Source organism: Ochotona princeps, chromosome 28 (assembly GCF_030435755.1).
Source record: "Ochotona princeps isolate mOchPri1 chromosome 28, mOchPri1.hap1, whole genome shotgun sequence".
In the NCBI taxonomy this organism is placed as follows: Eukaryota; Metazoa; Chordata; class Mammalia; order Lagomorpha; family Ochotonidae; genus Ochotona; species Ochotona princeps.
In genome coordinates this window covers 15222943-15241099 of record NC_080859.1, presented here as the reverse complement: position 1 = coordinate 15241099, position 18157 = coordinate 15222943, and the positions used below count along the sequence as shown (strand labels likewise).

At 39.9% G+C, this 18157-nt stretch overlaps 1 protein-coding gene across 18 annotated transcripts in view; it reads right to left on the bottom strand.

Moving 5' to 3' along the window:
- The window catches only part of PPIP5K2 (diphosphoinositol pentakisphosphate kinase 2), a 51079-nt gene extending 39123 nt beyond the window's left edge, over nt 1-11956 (bottom strand). For all 18 annotated transcript variants that reach the window (XM_058656168.1, XM_058656174.1, XM_058656177.1 and 15 more), the window contains exons 1-7: nt 11736-11956; nt 9688-9883; nt 7439-7529; nt 6189-6274; nt 5072-5226; nt 2296-2397; nt 726-887 (exon numbers count right to left, since the gene is read on the bottom strand). In XM_058656168.1, coding sequence (XP_058512151.1) covers nt 726-887; nt 2296-2397; nt 5072-5226; nt 6189-6274; nt 7439-7529; nt 9688-9883; nt 11736-11849 — 906 coding nt within the window. In that variant the 5' untranslated portion in view covers nt 11850-11956. The remainder of the gene's footprint in view (nt 1-725; nt 888-2295; nt 2398-5071; nt 5227-6188; nt 6275-7438; nt 7530-9687; nt 9884-11735) is intronic.
- Nucleotides 11957-18157: the final 6201 nt, after the last annotated feature.

The window sequence follows — 18157 nt, the reverse complement described above, 5'->3', positions numbered from 1 at the left end:
AAGATACTCTTTCTGGAATTCTTACAAAGTAACAGTTCACTGGAATCTTATAAACCTTCTCTACACACGAATATTCCCTCCATGAAAGAGATTTCAAATTATTTTCAGGATACCAAACATTACTTATAAACAATAGCACTTGAATATGCTGGTCTTTCAATTTTGTATTCAAACAAGATTTCAAAAAAATAAAATGCATCCTTTATTAAATGCAAGCTATATTTCCTTTATTTAAATCATTAACTGCAGTTGGACAAAAACCTAATGGTAAAGATTCACTGAATTAGTCAAATGTTCACAACCAAAAGTTTTAAGAAATGTATTTATACTTTCATGACATATTCTCATGACATATCAAACTAGAACACTGATGATGTTTCTTATTCAATGGTAAAAAGAAAAATGTTATGGAGTGTATGAAAGGAAGCACTTTGTTTTTAATGTGATCAACAATACCGCTAAACACTGGTTAGATGAATTATTGTCTAATTCTACCTGACAAAATTTCCTTCCAATATGTACAGGAAGACTATATTGGCACTGTAAGAATGTAAGAATAGAGCAGCACTACAAAAACCCACAATGGAAAAAAAAATGCATGAACTGTTCAAATGTCACAAACACTTTCTCAGCTTTCCTCTCCGATTAAAATCGAAACTATGGACTTTTACTCAAGAAAGAAAATTAAAATTACTAGAGTCTACAGTGTTCATGAAACAACTTACCTTAAAAGCTAGACAGACTTTCCAAGCAATTAATTTCTCCCGTGCATTGAGAATGACAGGGTATCTTACTTCTTTTCCTTCACTGTCTCTCTCCACCTTGCCATCAAGGGCCGGAGACTTTCGAGCTTCAGCATGCGCATAATCTGGACCCACTGTATAAACCTATCACAATGTATAACCAGCAAACGCAAAGCAAAAACAACCACAGAAAGACTTCAGATTCTAGACTAATGCAGACACACATCAGTCTTCTAATTTTTTACACGGTAACATTTAACAAAATGAAAAAAAAAATAGAATACTTACAGGTGAAAATCAGTAAAAATTCAATCTCTATGGAAAACCTACTATACCAAGTCTTAAGAAACATAAAAAACATAGCAGTTTCACTCTCTATGGAAAACTATTGTACTGAGCTTAGAAAGGTAATAAATATCAAAAAGCATATGCTGTCTGTCTTGAAACTGTTTTCTTTCCACACAGGAAAGATGCAAACATTACAGAAGGAAAACACTGCCAGAATATAGATTCAGAAAGAGGGCAGAGCCTGGCAGACGGAGGAAATCCACGCAAAGTGTGCAGGCCTGACGCATGGCAGCATGGCACAGAAAGGCAAGTCACCTCCAGGAGCTGCAAGAAGCACTGGAAGAACGGAGCCTCAACACGCACAGCCTGGGAAATCTTACAGTCCCGGCTCGCGGATCTGGCTAACCACCTACGGTCAGTGAGAACAGAGAACTTTGAAGGGCATGCTCATGATTACATTTATACTTGGAGAGGACACTCACAAAAGACGAGCTGAAGTAAAGCTATTAAGATCATAGAATAACTGAAGTCAGATATTTTCGTATCACATTCTGGTCGCCACAGATCTCAAAACATCAATACTAGTCACAGCTCCAAAACCGTGTTGTGTAGGACTATGTTGATAATCATCCGAACTCCTGCTCGAGCGTTCCCAAGCTGAGTATTCAAAATTCTCCAAAATCTCTAACTTGTTTAGCAGCGGCCTGCTCCTCCGGTAGTGTCCAACTGCATAGCATTTCGATTTTCAGTTTCTCAGACTGGGATGCTTAGCCTTCATGGACACATTAATACACTAACACCGTTTCTTTACAAGGACAGTGAAGAGTGGAATATCAAGGCTAAGTCTAACGGGCACCGCAAGGGTCACAGCTTCTGACTGCCAAAGTCGTCATGGGAGAGACAAAAACATCAGTGACAGACCCAGAAGGAAGGTAACACTGAAATCACTGACACTGAGAAAGTTAAAATATACCTTCCTCCAATTCAGGATAGTTCAACTTTGATTAAAAAAACAAGTATGCATTCAGAAGAAATCACCCCTCAGAACTTGAATTGTGACCTCTTCAAGGCCAGGGCTGTGTCGGTCCCAGTCGCTGGCCACGCTCACGAGGATCAACAGCTGACACCAGGCTCTGATGTTCCGAAGGCAGGTGTGCTACCCAATCCCACACAAGTCCAAGGACCATCTGCACCTTAATCAACACCACCCAAAGACCAGTACTACCTACCAGCCAGAAGTGAAATGCTCGCTAACCAGTCCTACCTTAACATCCGTGCCATCGGTGGGCATAAACTCTTCATAGATGTAGGAGCCTGTTTTTCGTACATTGCTTTCTGGGGAATAGACACTACTTCTACTGCCAATCTGAAAACAAAAAATGTCCACCGATATAAAAACCAAACCATTTTTATAAAGTAATTCTTGTTTTCCATTACTTCCACCTGAAGAATTTAAAAGAAAATTTTCTTAAACTGCAAATATTTACCAGTACAAAACAAACTTGGCATTGTTATTACCTCTGCTGCTTCTGTAACTTGCATGTAAAAAGATAGCCTAAAAATACGATGAACACTAAAAATCAGTTTTCTAACTTCATCCAAGTTGCTGTAACTCAAGTTTGTTCATTAAGTGCTATTAAATTTTTACTCCATAAACACACCGGAATTTATCTATTCTCCCACCAATGTTTACCTTAGGTTGCTTAAACGGATAATGCCAAAATTTCTCAGTTTAGTTTTATTGGAGATATATGAAAGTTACTACTGTTTACCTTTGTCTATATTTGCAACTGTTAAGACCTCAACATTTGTCATCCTAATGGTTATTAAAATATTCTCATTGTGGCCTTCATTTGTGTCTCCAGGATTTTGATAAGCTGGTAAATGACACTGCTAAGAGAAGCTTCAACAATTTGCATTCCTGCCAGAAATGTTTGGGCTTGTGTTTGTCTCCCGACTATCCTTAAGTTTTTTGTGGGATTAAAAAAAAAATAATGTAATGTCCTCACATTTATATATTGAACAAGTACAAAAAGCACATTCTGATGTGTGTAAGGGTTATTAGTGTTACTTTTTCTGTGACCTGTTTTCTTAAACTTCAGGGGCCAGTGTCAAGCTTCCTTAAGCTAATCCTCCGCCTTCAAGCAACAGCATCCAGCTGAGTGCAAGTTCAATTCTCAGCTGCTCCAGTTCTCATCTAGCATCCTGCTTGTGGCCTGGGAGGACAGTGGAGAATAGTCCAAAGCCTTGGGGCACTGTGCTTCTGCGGAAGCCCTGGAAGCAGCTCTGGCTTTGGATGAGCTCAGCCCTGGCCATGGTGGCCATTTGGGGAGTGAGCCAGAGAAGGCAGAGCTTTCCCATTCTATCTCATCTTCCTTCCCCCTAACTCTGCCTTCAAAATAAATTTTAAAATTGAAAGATTTATTGTGTTTGAAAGGCAGATCTAGTCAGAGGGGGAAGACAGATTCGGATGCTCCATCTGCTGATTCAGTCTCCCGCATGGCTGCCAACAGCCAGGAATCCAGGCAGAACACACGGGCTTCTTCCGGGTCTCCCAGGTGTGTACCAGGATACAAGCACTTCGGACGTTTCTCCTGCCGGGACTTGAACAGGCACCCACATGAGCTGCCAGTGTTGCAGGTGACAGCTTAATCTACTACACCACAATGCTGGCGCTGCCCTTTTTCCTCTGTGAAAATACTTGGTATTTTCTTGAATGACACAGCAACAGACACACACACACACAAGGGTTTTCTATCAGCTGGTTTACTCTGCCAATGCCTGCAACAGTCAGAACTGTACCAGATGAAAGCCAGAAACCCAGGCCTCCATGGAAGCCTCCGCCACAGCGGCAGAGCACCAGTCACCCGGCCCACCACCTGCTGCTCTCAGAACGCACACCAACAGGAAACCAGATCGGAAGCACCGCCACAGAACTTGAACCAGCCATTGTCAACTGGGATGGGAGAGTCCTCGGTGGAGGCTTAACCTATTGAGCCACAATGGCCCTGAGCTATCTTTTCTGGAACACTTTTCTAAGAGACATTAGTCTCTTAGATTTTCACCTAAATTTCTAGACTGACAGAAATCCAAATGGGAAGTTGAAAAAAAAATACCTTTCTTCGTATCCTGGAGGTGGGAAGTTTGCTAACCAACATTAAATAACTAAAGTGGGATATACGTTTGGCACAGCAGTGAAGTTGTGGCTTGAGTCACCTGCATCCTACATCGGGACGGCTGGTTTGAATGAACTGCTCTACTTCTGATCCAGCTTCCCACCGATGCTCACCATGCGACAACAGCAGGCTGTGGCCCAAGTACTTGGGATTAAGTTCTGGGTTCCTTGCTTCAGTCTGGTGCAACGCTGGCTATTGTGGGCATTCGCGAAGTGAACCAGCAGATGGAAGGTCTCTGCCTATTTTTATGTCTCTGCCTTTCAAATAAAATAATCATTTTTTTAATTTAAAAAAAAGTTGTTTTGCTTACAAGGTGTGCTTATCAATCCTATGAATTTACTTCTACGTTATGTATATGTGTAAATATATGTATACACATACACATATATACATATGTATATATTAAACTTTTATTTTTATTGGAAAGGCAGATTTACAGAAAGGAGAAGCAGAAAAAAAGATCTTCATCTGCTAGTTCACCCTAAGTGACCGCAGTGGCTGAAACTGAGCTGATCTGAAGCCAGGAGGCAGGAGCTTCCTCCAGGTCTCCCACGTGGGTGCAAGGTCCCAAAGCCTTGGGTCACCCCCACTGCCTTCCCAGGCCACAAGGTGGGAGCTGTATGGAAAGTGGAGCAGTCCAGACACAAACCAGTGCTCATATGGGATTGCGGCCCATGCAAGGTGAGGATTTAGCCTCTAGGCTATTGCACTGGGCCTGGTACCTTATCAAGAGCTCCATATTCGATCACAGCTTTACATTTAACCACAGATTTAATTTTTGCTTACTGTTAATAAAATGTACATCATTTTTTAATAAACTGCATACAACAGTGTATGAAGAGCAGCAGCGACAGGAAGGCTTACCTTCCTGAAGAGTCTTTGGCTTCCACCCCCGGCGGATGTGGGGTAATAGATGTACACATTGTGGTCTTCTGCACTGACTGGTTTTTCTACAAATGGCTTTTGGAAAACCTCCCCGTTTACTTCCACATGATCCTCTCCTTCAATCAGATTGCATTCTGTGAATCAAACATCACGGACCCGCTGCATCATATCAACCAGACAGCACATGGTGTCAGTGAGGACTTTGAGACCAAAGTAGGCTTGGCTAATGTACTAATACCGTGTGAATTACAGGTATTTATGTGAGAATATAAACCTTTATGAATTACATGGTATGAAGGACTATAATCGTTCTTCAAAATCTTTAAGAACTTGAGTTACGTATTAGCACATCACAGAATCCAAAGTTACATATGAAATGATGCCATCAGGACAGACGGAAACCTCAGAATGCCAATATGTTCTGAGGAACGTAGGGGATGAATCCCATCAGGTACCACAGAACATGAAATTGTGTAAGTTAGAAAAGTAACCCACGCACGCAACAAGCAACCCCATCAGGAAATGAACGTGCACAACATGAGGAAAGGTCCTTCCTCCAGACAATGAATGCTTTAACCAGTTCTTCCAAAGAAACAGTGTTAAGGTACAGTAAGTCATTAAAACTCTGCCAAACACTAAATGCTACCACAATATTCACTCTTAAGACAAGCACTTATCTTGAGCTTCAGAGTAACATATATTGCTGATCGAGTATTTTATATGAACAGAAAAAAGGAGTAAAAGGTGTTATAAAACATAAGTAGCAGTATTTTAAAATGCTCAGATACTCAACACGGCACTGTCATGTGAAGTTATTATAAATCCTTCAGTCGTGAGATTAATCACTTGTTTAGTTCTAACCAGTACAACCCAACTAAGCATGTGATTCCAAAATCTTTTACACATACATCAAATGCAGATCAAAGAAAAGCAGGATTGAAAAATTAGAAATTAGCTGCCTTTAATCTCATCAATGTCTTATTTTAATCAAACACAAGAACTGTTTAAACACTGAATAGCATGAATTCTTTGAAATTTTCCCACTTCACCACTGAAAGGAAATGTTCACAGCTTACTCAGAAATTCGTCCCCTTACCTTTGGGGTTATTTGGGTCCCGGTTCAAGATTGCGTAACGAGGAAGTAAGATTCCTTCAGCCTGAAGGATGCTATACACTTCCCTCCTGAAGACAAAAGGCAAACATCCAGTGTTTCATTGGCTGCTTCTCAACTTTAGGCCTGTACTTGCCCTAGAGCACACTATTGTTGTTGTATTATAAAAAGGTTGTGTACATCAGCCTTTTCCCAGAAAGTCTCTTTAAATAGTAGACATATTCTAAATATTCAAGTATTAATGCATTCTAAAAATACATGCTTATGAAAACCTTTTGTAACAAGTCCTTAAAATTGAGAATGTAAAAATATAGAAAGAAATAATTAAAGTTCACACGAGGACAGAATAGAACTCAGCCATTGTTAAAAGTCACTCACTGACGTGGTAGTGACCTAAGGAAATGTTCCCAGAACACTGAAATGTGATTCTAGCTGTGTAAAATGTGAGTGTATGCTATGTATTCATGTGTGTATGTGAAAACATTTTATAGTTACAGGAGTAATAATTTTTAGATTTCAAACTTTTTAAGCAAAGATGCACACATTTATGCATTAATAATATACATATATGCATGCATCAATATGTCAGCCTAGGAAAAATGTTCAAATTTCTAGGCATTAATGCTATTCCCTAAAAGAAAAAATTACAGGAATTTCACATATATAATTTCATATTGTAATGGTAAGAAAAAATAGAATGCTGGTAAAATAATGCAAATAGCTATCAATGCAAAATAAATGCAATACATAAATACACTTATATTATTTCTTTTAGAAACTCATGCTTTTGGTATGTTGAATGAAAAATAACAGTGAATTGGGTGTGTAGTACCTCATTTTAAAAATTGCAAAATCTGAAATTTATTCTCAGTCAAATCACAGAAAAATTGTTCATAATTTGAGTAGTTTAGTAGGCCTCAGAAATTAAACAAGGGTCCAGTGTGATAGCTCAATTATCTAATCCTCCCCCCACGTAAGCACTAGGGTCCCATGTATGTGCACGCTGGTTCAAGTCCCTGCTGTTCCACTTTCCATCAGCTCCCTGCTTGTGGCCTGGGAAAGCAGTGGAGGATGACCCAAAGCCTTTGGACTCTGCATCCTCTTGGGGAACCCAGAGGAAGTTCCTGGCTTCTGGCTTCTGATGGGCTCAGCCCTGGCCATTGCAGCCATTTAGTGAGTGAACCAGCATCTGTGTGAACTTTCCTTCTCTTAATTCCGTCAGCTTCACCACTCACCTGTCTTGTATGAGATACTGCATGTTCAAGTCATTGATTACAAATGGATTCCTGAGTTTCGCATAGGCAACGGCTTTGTCCAGTGGAAATCCTAAGAACACATATTAAGATATTCTGTACAACCTCAAGATTAAGTTGACATTTATAACTATCAACTTGAATTCATGCCACTTTTTATAAAAGAATAATTTCATTACGCATGTAACTGTCATTCATAAACGGTACGATACTATGTAAGTGGACCTAGATTCTTCTTCTATTAGTGAATCTATTTCCTAGCTAATTTCATTGATTGGCACTGGGAGCCAGGGGTTATAAGCAAAACCATATTTACAGCACAGACATGTTAGTCAATGCCCGACTATCCGGCCACCTAACAGGTGGTAAGACTAATTATAATATTACAGATATAAATAAAAGTAACATGGGGATTTAAAAAATACTTTACATATAACTTCATTTGCTATTCTCATGTCTATACATATCAGTTAATATTCAAAGAACTTCAGCACCATTAAAGTATAGAAAAGCAAAAATTACTTGACACACCACATTATGCTCAGCATATGAAATATTTTACTGCTAAGTCAATGCTAAGTTACTCAACAATTTGTAAACTTTGGTAGATTCACTAATAAAATTGAAATAAAACCAATGTTAGTTGTAAAAAGAGGACTAAACTTTTTAAAGTGCTTTACATACATTTTACTTTCTATATGGACAATAAAATTCCTGAATTTTATCCATCAGTATGTACTATTAGTAGAAACGTCACACTACAGCAATTAGGGGACTCAGTCTTCAAACCTTTGCTCCAGCCTTCACTAGCTCTATGATCGTGGGCCCCTGAGCCTCCAATGTTTGCTGTAAATGAGCTTAATAATCAGCAATTCCTAGTAGGGTTCAGAAGCCATTAAATAATGGAACATAAGGCACTTAGCACAGTACCTGGCCTAACAAGTACTTAGAACATACTACATGCTATTACTTCTTAAGTGATAATATTTTAATAAGCACTTTATTCTTAAATGACTATTGTAATGATCATCTTATCCTTGGACAAGATAATAATCAGTAGGTAGGTATAATGTTAGACATACAGAATACTAAGTATAGTTTTGTAGACACTGTATTTTGTAGCATAATAGAAGAAAGCATTATAGTATACTAATATATAAAAAAGTTTATGAAAGCCTTCATCAGTTCAATAATGTGTTTTTAATTTCCTCTTAAACATTTAAACACCAATATTCTATACCAAGAATCACTTGGCCACAAGCAATAAATCCTCAAGTTTTATAAAAATCTCAGAATTTATCACTTGTTATCATGTCCCAATGCCTAGGATTTACAGCCTCCTTGAAAGAATGAGCAGCTGGAAAAAAAACCTGTATTGCCCATTTCCTGTCCTATTGTCTATGTCACCTCCCAAGGACTGCACATCAGAGTTTGTTATAGCAGCCAGATTTCACAGGCAAATCATGTGGACAGTAACCTTCACAGCAAAGGTTAAGGTCCTCTGAAACACAGGGAAGCCCAGAAAGTCTGAACCATGTCCATGTTCCCCCTACTGGTCTGTAGCTTAGCTCTGGATTGCCTGTAGCAGTAACAAGTGCAATTAAATATGGATACATTTATACCTGAGTCACTATTTCAAATTATATTTCTTAATGGGAAATTCCCTTGGCTGACAACTTTTTTGGGTTGTAAGTTCAGATATATATGTAGAAATAATTTTGATTAGTAGATTCTATTATATAATAGTTCCTAATTATTATATGAAATTTTAGGTCTTACTTGCTGTGTTGTATTTAAACACTAAGTTCTTAAGAAATAAAGTATGTATATGAAGGCTAATTCATCTTCTGAATGGCAAACCATCTGCTTAAAATATTAACTAAGTAGCTTCTTAGAAAATTTAGAGACGCAAGTGCTTATCACAGCTTAGTTTTAATAAGTTCACCCAAATATGATTTCATATATTCATGCGATGATACAATAGGCCACAGTAAAAATCAGGTTATTGAAATGTTAGACAAGAAATCTCATGTCATAGTGAAAATAGCTAAACATAAAATTACACATACACTGACACTAATTTTTTTCCCTCAAATACTGAAATGTGTCCAAACGTTACTATCAACTGTGAGAACAGGCTTCAATTTACTTTTATCAAAAATTGTATAAGGAATACATATGAGCTATATACCCAGAAAGGAAAAGGATTCCTTCGCCGCCCTTTTTAATACCTTTAGAATGGAAAGAAATAAGACAGTCACATAAAGGCCAGTTTTCCACTGGTTCATTCAAAATGACTTCCTCTTCAAATACCACTACTGTGATATATTTGAATAAGGAGATCCGTTCGAGAATTTCCTTCATGGGTTTGGATTTGGATTTCTTTGCCATAGAACATATTCCAACCACAATCTGCCTTTCTGGTGGCTAAAACAGAAACAAAACAGTATCATACTGACGTAACATGAACTCCGAAGTATGGCAACCCGAATTTTTTTCAGAAGTGCATGAAATGAGATTAATACAAGTAGCACATTAAAATCTACCAATAAAAATTTTTAAAGAATCACTCTATTGTTATAATGAATAAGACAAAATGGTTTATTCTAAATGTCTGGAAAAAGGATATTTTCAAAACATTACTATTTTCAATTAGCTTCAAAATTAAATCCTTCTTTAGTGGCGTCAACTACATTTTTACCATCTTTAAGCAGAAAAGAGCAGTGCCAGGGCCCAGATTCTTCTATGTAAGTATGGAAGGCCGACCAGGGATGTGTGTTCTCTTACCTAATACAAGGTAGAATTCTGGCTGCAAAGATACTCTCCTTAACCTTTTTTTTTCCATTGAGCTTGACTATTAGTTGGTTACCACCAACAGCATGGATGCAAGTTTAAATGAAAGCCACATGGCTAACAGAGATGTCGAATTCCTTTCTCATAACTCCCTTTCCACTCAGCATTTCTATGTCATGGCACTGCTGATGCCTGGCAACACAGGAAGGAATACAGCAAGCCATCCATGAGCAGCTCAGGCATTCCTATCAACATTCACAGTTACTCTTGGGGAGTGTACATTCAGGTGCAAATACAGGTACATCAACACGTGGTGACAGTCCCAAGGAGAAGTGTTCAAGTCTGTCACGAGGAAAATGAGGGTGGAGAACATGAAGGACGTAAAAGCTGGACAGAGTGTCGCTGAAATGGAGAAAGGACAGCCGACAGGGCTACAGAAACAGGACTGAAAACCGTACACATACACCTTCTCAAGAGAATGTGAGGAACCAAACTCCAGACAGCCTTGAGGGCAGTACAAGCCAGAGGGGCCCAGCCTTTATATGTTACCTTCAGGGCTTGCAGATACCATGGAGGTTAAAGCAAGAAAAGATTTCTCTGGTAAGAGAAACCCGACAATCAGCATTTTCCAATGAGGAGTAACCATTACAAGTGGCGGCCTTTCAGATCTGCACAGCATCACAGTCAAAAATGTGACCAAGAGTTATACTCATCACAGCTATTTTTTGTCTCTACTTAACCATTTGCTTTTAATATTTTTACAATGTGCAATAGGGGTTTTTTTTAATTTTCTTTAAATTTGAATCACAAAAGTAAAAAACATTTAAGGTCTGTGTTTTCTATCAGTTTTCAGAATACAGCAATCTAAACAAACGATGAGTAAGGAAAATGCTGGGCTGAAGTAACTATGGCAGAGTATGACACGTGTGACATTCTTAACCTCTAGTACGGATGCAGCATCGATTAGAGACCAACCCTTACACACCCGTGTCAGGGGCAACCTTTCATCCTGGCTCCTGTTTGCACACCGCCGAGTGGTGAATAAATACGAGAGTGGCAGCTAAATGCACAGGCACGGACAACATGATCATCAACTCTGTTAGACTGTCCTACTTTTCACAACTTTGAAATCAACTTCTATTTGTCTTTAAGTAACTGAAATGGGTTTTTACATTAACAAAGTCCTTTTGACCTATGGTCCACATCAATCCCCATCTTTTAAAAATCTAATCCCAAATTAGAATATGCCTATCACAGAAAAACTAAAACATGCATCCCCAAACAACCTGGACATTTTATGTCATTTCTGGATTCACAATAGATTCAAGAAGTTTACCCATGAAATAAAATGCACTTTTTCTTTAAAAGAAAAAAATTCTCACAAATTTGTACGTAAAGAAGTCTTAAGTTCACTGCATCAATCTACACTACCAGTAGTTAATAAAAAGCCTGTACTGGATCAGTCTTCGCAAAGAAACACACTTACGGATTCATCTTCCTCCTCCTCCTCCTCATCTGCATGGTGGAAGAAATGTCGGTAACTTCCAGGATTTATTTCTGTATCTTCAGGCCCGACAAAGAATCTGGGGGCTTCACTCATGTTTATTTCACTGACTTTGGGTATAACATAAATGATCTATAACAAAGTTTGCATCAGGAAAGAGCATTCTTTCTCTGCTGGCAGACACCCAGCTCGGGGCAGCCGTCTCTGCTCATAGAGACACCTGTACACGCGACGCCGAGCAGCTGGCGGGCGTTCCTTGGTCCTCAGCTCTCACCACTGCCTTGCTGGCATCGAAGCTGCTGCCGCCACCCACTGTTGCTTGCCCGAGTTCAGACAGCACTCGTTTTGCCTAAACAATGAGAACGTTAATTTTGGAACGTGCACCTTAAACATTCACATAATTTTTGATGACATATGACACTATCAATATTAATAACGTGATGTATACCAAATTTTTTCCTTCCATAAATTAGGATTCTGCAGTTCAGCAACATCCAGCATCACAATTTGATAAACTGATAGAATTTTTAAAAATTGTGTCTTAAATTCTTCCAGCCTGAGAATTTCTCACCAAAAAAACACTAAAATTATTGACATCTTTAAAAAATTACATTAAACTAAATCTTTCGGCACATAAAACCTTTGCCTCTCAAACTGAAAAAAAAAAAACACTAAAATTCCCAAAATATGAACAGGAAATAAAACAGTGGATATAAAAACCACCGAGGGCCGGGCACAATGGCTTGATTAGCTAATCTTCCTCCAAGAGCTGGGATCCCATGTCACAGCCAGTTCGTGTCAAGGCTGTTCTATTTCCCAGCCAGTTCCCCGTTTGTGGCGTGGGAAGACAAACAAGGATGGCCCAAAGCCTTAGGATCCTGTACCCATGTGGGAGACACAGAATCTCCTGGCTCCTGGCTTCAGATCAACTCAGTTCTGGCCATTGTGGCCATTTGGGGAGTGAACCAGTATATGGAAGATTTTTCTCTGTCCCGCCTTCTCTGTAGATCTGCCTTTCCAATTAAAAAAAAAAAAAAAACTGAAAATTGAACATTAATCTGAGATGACATTAAATAAACCTATAAAGATTTAGTTAGAATACCCAGTGTTGTAGCACAGTAAGTTAAGCAACTTTTTGTTTTTCACATTGGTTTGCATTATGATAGAGCTACTCCTTCCGATGCTCGTGTAAGGCAGTGGAGCATGGCCAAAACTCTTGAGCCTGTTATCCATGCGAGAGGCAAGGATGGAGTTCCTGGCTCCTGGCTTCATCTTGGATTAAACCTGGTTACTGCAGCCATTGGGGAATAGACCAGAGAACTGAAAATCTGTCTGCTATTTTTCAAATAAATATATTTTGAAGTTCAGTTCAGTTTGTGAATAGGTTTTTTAGGGAACCTAACCTATATTTTGTTCTCACTCATAAACAATAACAAAAAATCACAGTGAAAATAATAATTCATTCTAACAATAGCTCTTCAATCTAAAGAAGCTAAGGACTTAAATCTAATAAAATCTACATGTATGCTTCCCAGGAAAAACATCCATGCACCAAACTCTGTCATTTCATGCAATGAACTGATATTCAAACATTTCCACATAATCAAGCATCCAGAAACATCAGCTTTAAAGCCATGACACAGTAGTAACATAATTGTAAAACCTTCCTGAACAAAACTGTTTACACATCAATTAATTACCTACCAACATGAATCTCCATTATCAAATGCTTCATTTAATTATTGATAATGTACGAAATGACTTGATTCAATACTCTTTAAGAGTTAAGGAAATATAGACAGCATTGCAAAGCCTAACTCCACAAATGCTAGTCCTAAAGCCCTAAGGCTGGCTGAATGGCTGGATCTCCCGACACTAAACCCAGCTTGGCTGGTCAGCCTTTCCTCCAGCCAAATTGAAAACACAGTGTTACGGAATTTAAAACAATTTACATTTAAATAATGAAGGAACAAATAGTTGATAAACCAATGCCTTTTGTTTTTAGTATCTTCTGCACTGTTTTTAAGAATTATTTAACTTATTTAAAAGGCAGAGAGAGAGATCTTATAACTAAAGGTTTACTCCCCAAATGCTTTCCACAGTCCATTGTGGGCCAGGTTGGAGTCTTGAGCCAGTAACTCCATCCTGGGCTGCCACAGGGGTGGCGAAACCCAAGTACCTTGGCCATCTCTGGTTTCCTTCCCAACACATCAGCCAGGCCACCGTTTCAGAAGTGAAGCTGAATCAGTCCTCTGACAAGAGGTACAGGCATTGTACACGTTGGCTTAAACTGGCTGGGACACAACAAGGGCCCCTCTTTTTCCACTATTCAACATTCAAAGCCATGCACTGATGAAGAAGTTTTCAATAGCTGTAACACTCGCTGGCAATGGATAACTTGATCTGAGCTCTGCTCTGCACACAATACCAAGAGCTTTCCTCGCTTCCCTTTAATTCTCTTTCCTTCTAAACATAGCCCTGATAGTTCAGCATTGGACAGGGCATGTGCTTTGTAAAACAAATAGAAAGGTGCTAATGGACAAGCTAAACCCAGCATGTCATCATACACACTCAGAGAAGCAGATACGGATGTAGTTAGACATGTCCATGCAGTAAGTGCATACTTCATGAAACTATTTTAAAACCGCTTTTCCTTCTAATTTAGGTATTGTTATAACAGCAATTGTTTTTGCTAGAGGCAGAGCTGAAAACTAATTTTTACAAGCTTTTGGATTTTGGAGTATTCATTATGAAAGGTCTAGAATTCATACTTAAAAAAAAAAATCATTCTGTGACCCAGCGGCAGAACGAAGGCCTGTAGTTCTTGGCTGTAGACTGCTGTGTATTATTTCCTGCTAGACCTTCAGTATATATTTTCCCATATTTTTAAAATACTCTATACCAAAAATACAATTGTGAAATCAACTTACAGAGGAAAAAAAAAAATGTATATACCACAGGGCTCTTCTTCACAACAATGTGTTACTGACAGGTGCCTTTCCTCCAGGGAAGCTACTTCAGTGTTTAATGCTGTGTCAAGTACAGAAATATACAGACCTCATTTGATTAGGAACCTAGATCTTGCAAGCCCACAACCTTCATGTAGAGAAAGGTGTAAGTCAATACGGAAGTGTGGAAGAAGACTCCAAGAAGTTGTTATCTGGGCAGAAATCTAAGCTAAACGGGGGACTCAGAGCTCCACAAGGCGGAGACCCAAGGGCCTTGGTGTGGAAGCCCGTTCGACAGTCTCCACATTCAAGGAACGGGCAGAGGCCGAAGCACAGCAGGGATGCCGAGGAAGAATGCTGCAAGATGGAAAGCCCCAAAGAGAATTCTCTCACTGTCACATACTGCTACAAGACATAATTTAATGGGATTTACATGATACCCAAAATGTTTAAGTCTTACATAAAACCCTGACAATTGAACCAAACATGGTCTGCATCAGGAATTCCAAAATATGTTAACCACTTGGCCTTAAAAAACAAATACTTTCTTCAAATATCAGAGCTGAACCTTTACGATCCCTTCTAGAGCAGTGGTCCTGAAAGGAACTCGGTCCTTCAGAACTCTGGTGGGGTCAGCACGATGGTATTGCACACTAACCTTCTGCCTGTGGTGCTCGCGTCCCATTTAGTTGCAGGTTTGTGTTCCAGCTACTCCACTTCCTATCCAGCTCCCTGATCATCACTCGAGAAAGCAGTGGAAGACGATGCAAGCCTTTAGACCCCTGCACCCATGTAGGAGAGCCAGCAAAAGTTCCTGCCTTCAGATAGCTCAGTTCCAGCCACTGAGGCCATTTGGAGAGTGAACTAACAGGTGGAAGACCTTTTTCTCCTTCTCTCCCTGTGAAATCTGCCTTTGAAATAAAAATAAATCCTAAAAAAAAAAAAAGGAAGGAAAGAAGGACTTGTAAACACCTGTTCCTGAGCCTACCGCAAATGTTCTTTACAAAATTTTATTTTTATTGCAAAGTCAGGCATACAGAGAGGAGGAGAGACAGAGAAGAAAATCTTCCATCTGATGATTCGCTCCCCAAGTGGCCACAATAGCCAGAGCTGCACAAATCCAAAGCTAGGAGCCAGGAGCCAAGAGCCTCTTCTCCTGGTTTCCCTCGCAGGTGCAGGGTTCCAAGGCTTTGGACCGTCCTCGACTGCTTTCCCAGGCCACAAGCAGCAAGTGGGGAAATGGGAAGTGGGGCCTCCGAGATTAGAACCAGCGCCCATATGGGATCTGGCTGTATGTAAATATGAGGCAAGGACTTAAGGCACTAGGCTACTGTGCTGGGCCCCACAAATGTTCTTAAGCAGTAATTCGTAATTAGAAGACCTAGGTACATTTTAATAAACAGATGAGCAGTCAGGTTTGGGAGTTTCTAGAAACCTGTGCAAAACAGGACTTACCCCTTTTGTAGAACGTTCCAGAAGTGTCTACACTCACGGTGGTGGTTCTCAAGCTTGAGTGAGCATCAGGATCTCTAAGCAGGTCATGTTAAGGAAGTGAAAAAGTCTGAGGAGGTAAAAGAGAACATTACTTCACTTTTCCTAAAATTCCAAAGTGATGCTGTTACTAATTGTCCTCCAATCTCACTTTAAGAACCACTACTGTGAACTGGAACAAAACTAGAAAGCTTTTTCTGGAAGTACTTAAACTATGTTCTCACACTAGCTATTAATATCTCTAACTACTACCTCTAAACTGGGATCCCAAATCTATACATTTAAGTTTCAATGACAATGCAATGCAATCATCATGTATCAAGCTGCTCATGTTAACTGCTGTTACAATTCAACTGAGAACCAGGTAGTTTGAGCTCCTGGTCGCAGCTGCTGCTGCTGGAGACCTCATTTGCATCCTTCAGTCTGACCAGCCTGTTTCTCAAGAATACCACCCCACTGGCGGAGAGCAAGGCTCGTCCTTCTCACCTGTACTGGTCCTGACCAGAGCCAACCTACAACTTGTAACACCTGGGACCATCAACAAATCCCATGCATAGTATCTCTAGCCTCCCATCCCCAAACTGTACTTGAAAAATATTTCCAACTGGTTACTCTTCAATTCCCCAAAGTCAGGAGAAACCAAATCCAACTCCTACTGCTCAGCCTGAACAGGGGCTATGGAACCAGTCTCCCTAAGAGGGGGAAAGCATTTCCCAAGTGGATACACTGTTACACAGAAGGGCTGCATTCCAAGCCACTTTCACTTGGAGCTACTTAACAAGACGGTTTCACAGACAGCTGCCTTTACAAGACACCACCTGGCTGCCCTGGGCTATAAAGCAAAGCAGTGGTGTTTCTAAGATTGCTTATACAGAAACGGCTCATGTTCAAACAAAACATCACATGAATTTTTTTCCTTCTTCAAACATTTACACAATACCATTTTGCTGAGCTTGCATTTCCTTCTGCGGGGGCGGGGGTGGGGGGAGTTCATGGTTCTCCTTGCACGTTTCCATTATGCCTTAAATGCCCCCCAAAAGTACAAGAGAATCCTCTCTGGCCTTCCACCCTCCAGAGCACCTCAGAGCTCTACCCATCTCCCTCAAAGTCGTTTGTTCTCCCACAAACTTCCCTTAAAATTTTCAATCATTCAAAAAAGCTGAACCAGCAGTCCACTAGACATCTAGCCATTTGTAACTAGCTTCAGAAGTTATCAATATTCGGCCATATTCACTTTCTATTTATGGACACCCACACACATTTATGGCACCATTTGACTGTAAGCTGTGGGCTTCAAACAACTCCAAAACTATAGTGGCGTCTTTCCACGCAACCACAAGATCACTGCCCGTTAACAATTCAAACACTGTGCCACACTAAATGCAGTCCCGTGGGAGTCTTTGGAAAACAAACCATGCTCATTACTTAGCTAATTACACAGTATGTAATGTACAAATGTTGCACCGTTCGCCACTGCCCTGCAAGCCCCATCAGTTGTCCCACTTGGGCAGCAAACTCTGCTTACACGAGTCAGCCACCCGCGCAGAAGCCTGCACTGCAGTGAAGTTCACGGGTGGATTCTGCGCGTGACACAACACTCCAGCTCCAGGAGGCAGAAGGCAGCTCTGTTGAGTGTCACAACACGCACGCACACCATTTTTTTCCCCTAATGAATTCTTTCAGCCATTGAAATCTCGGGTGAGGAAGTGACAACTGTGCGAGAATAATGGCGAGACAATGGAGAACACAGACGTTGCAGTCAGATGACAAACCAGGGTAGTTTCGTTCCTTGACCTCAAGGTTTAACTCGGTAAAATGGAGGTAATAATATCATGGGGTTGTTGAGAGGAATTGCTGTGAAAATACCTAAAGCAGCTGGCACAGTTGATAATTTAGTCAACAGCTGCTCTTTTTTTTTTCATCTGCCTGAAACAAAAGCTACCTAGTTCATTGAAAACACTTGCA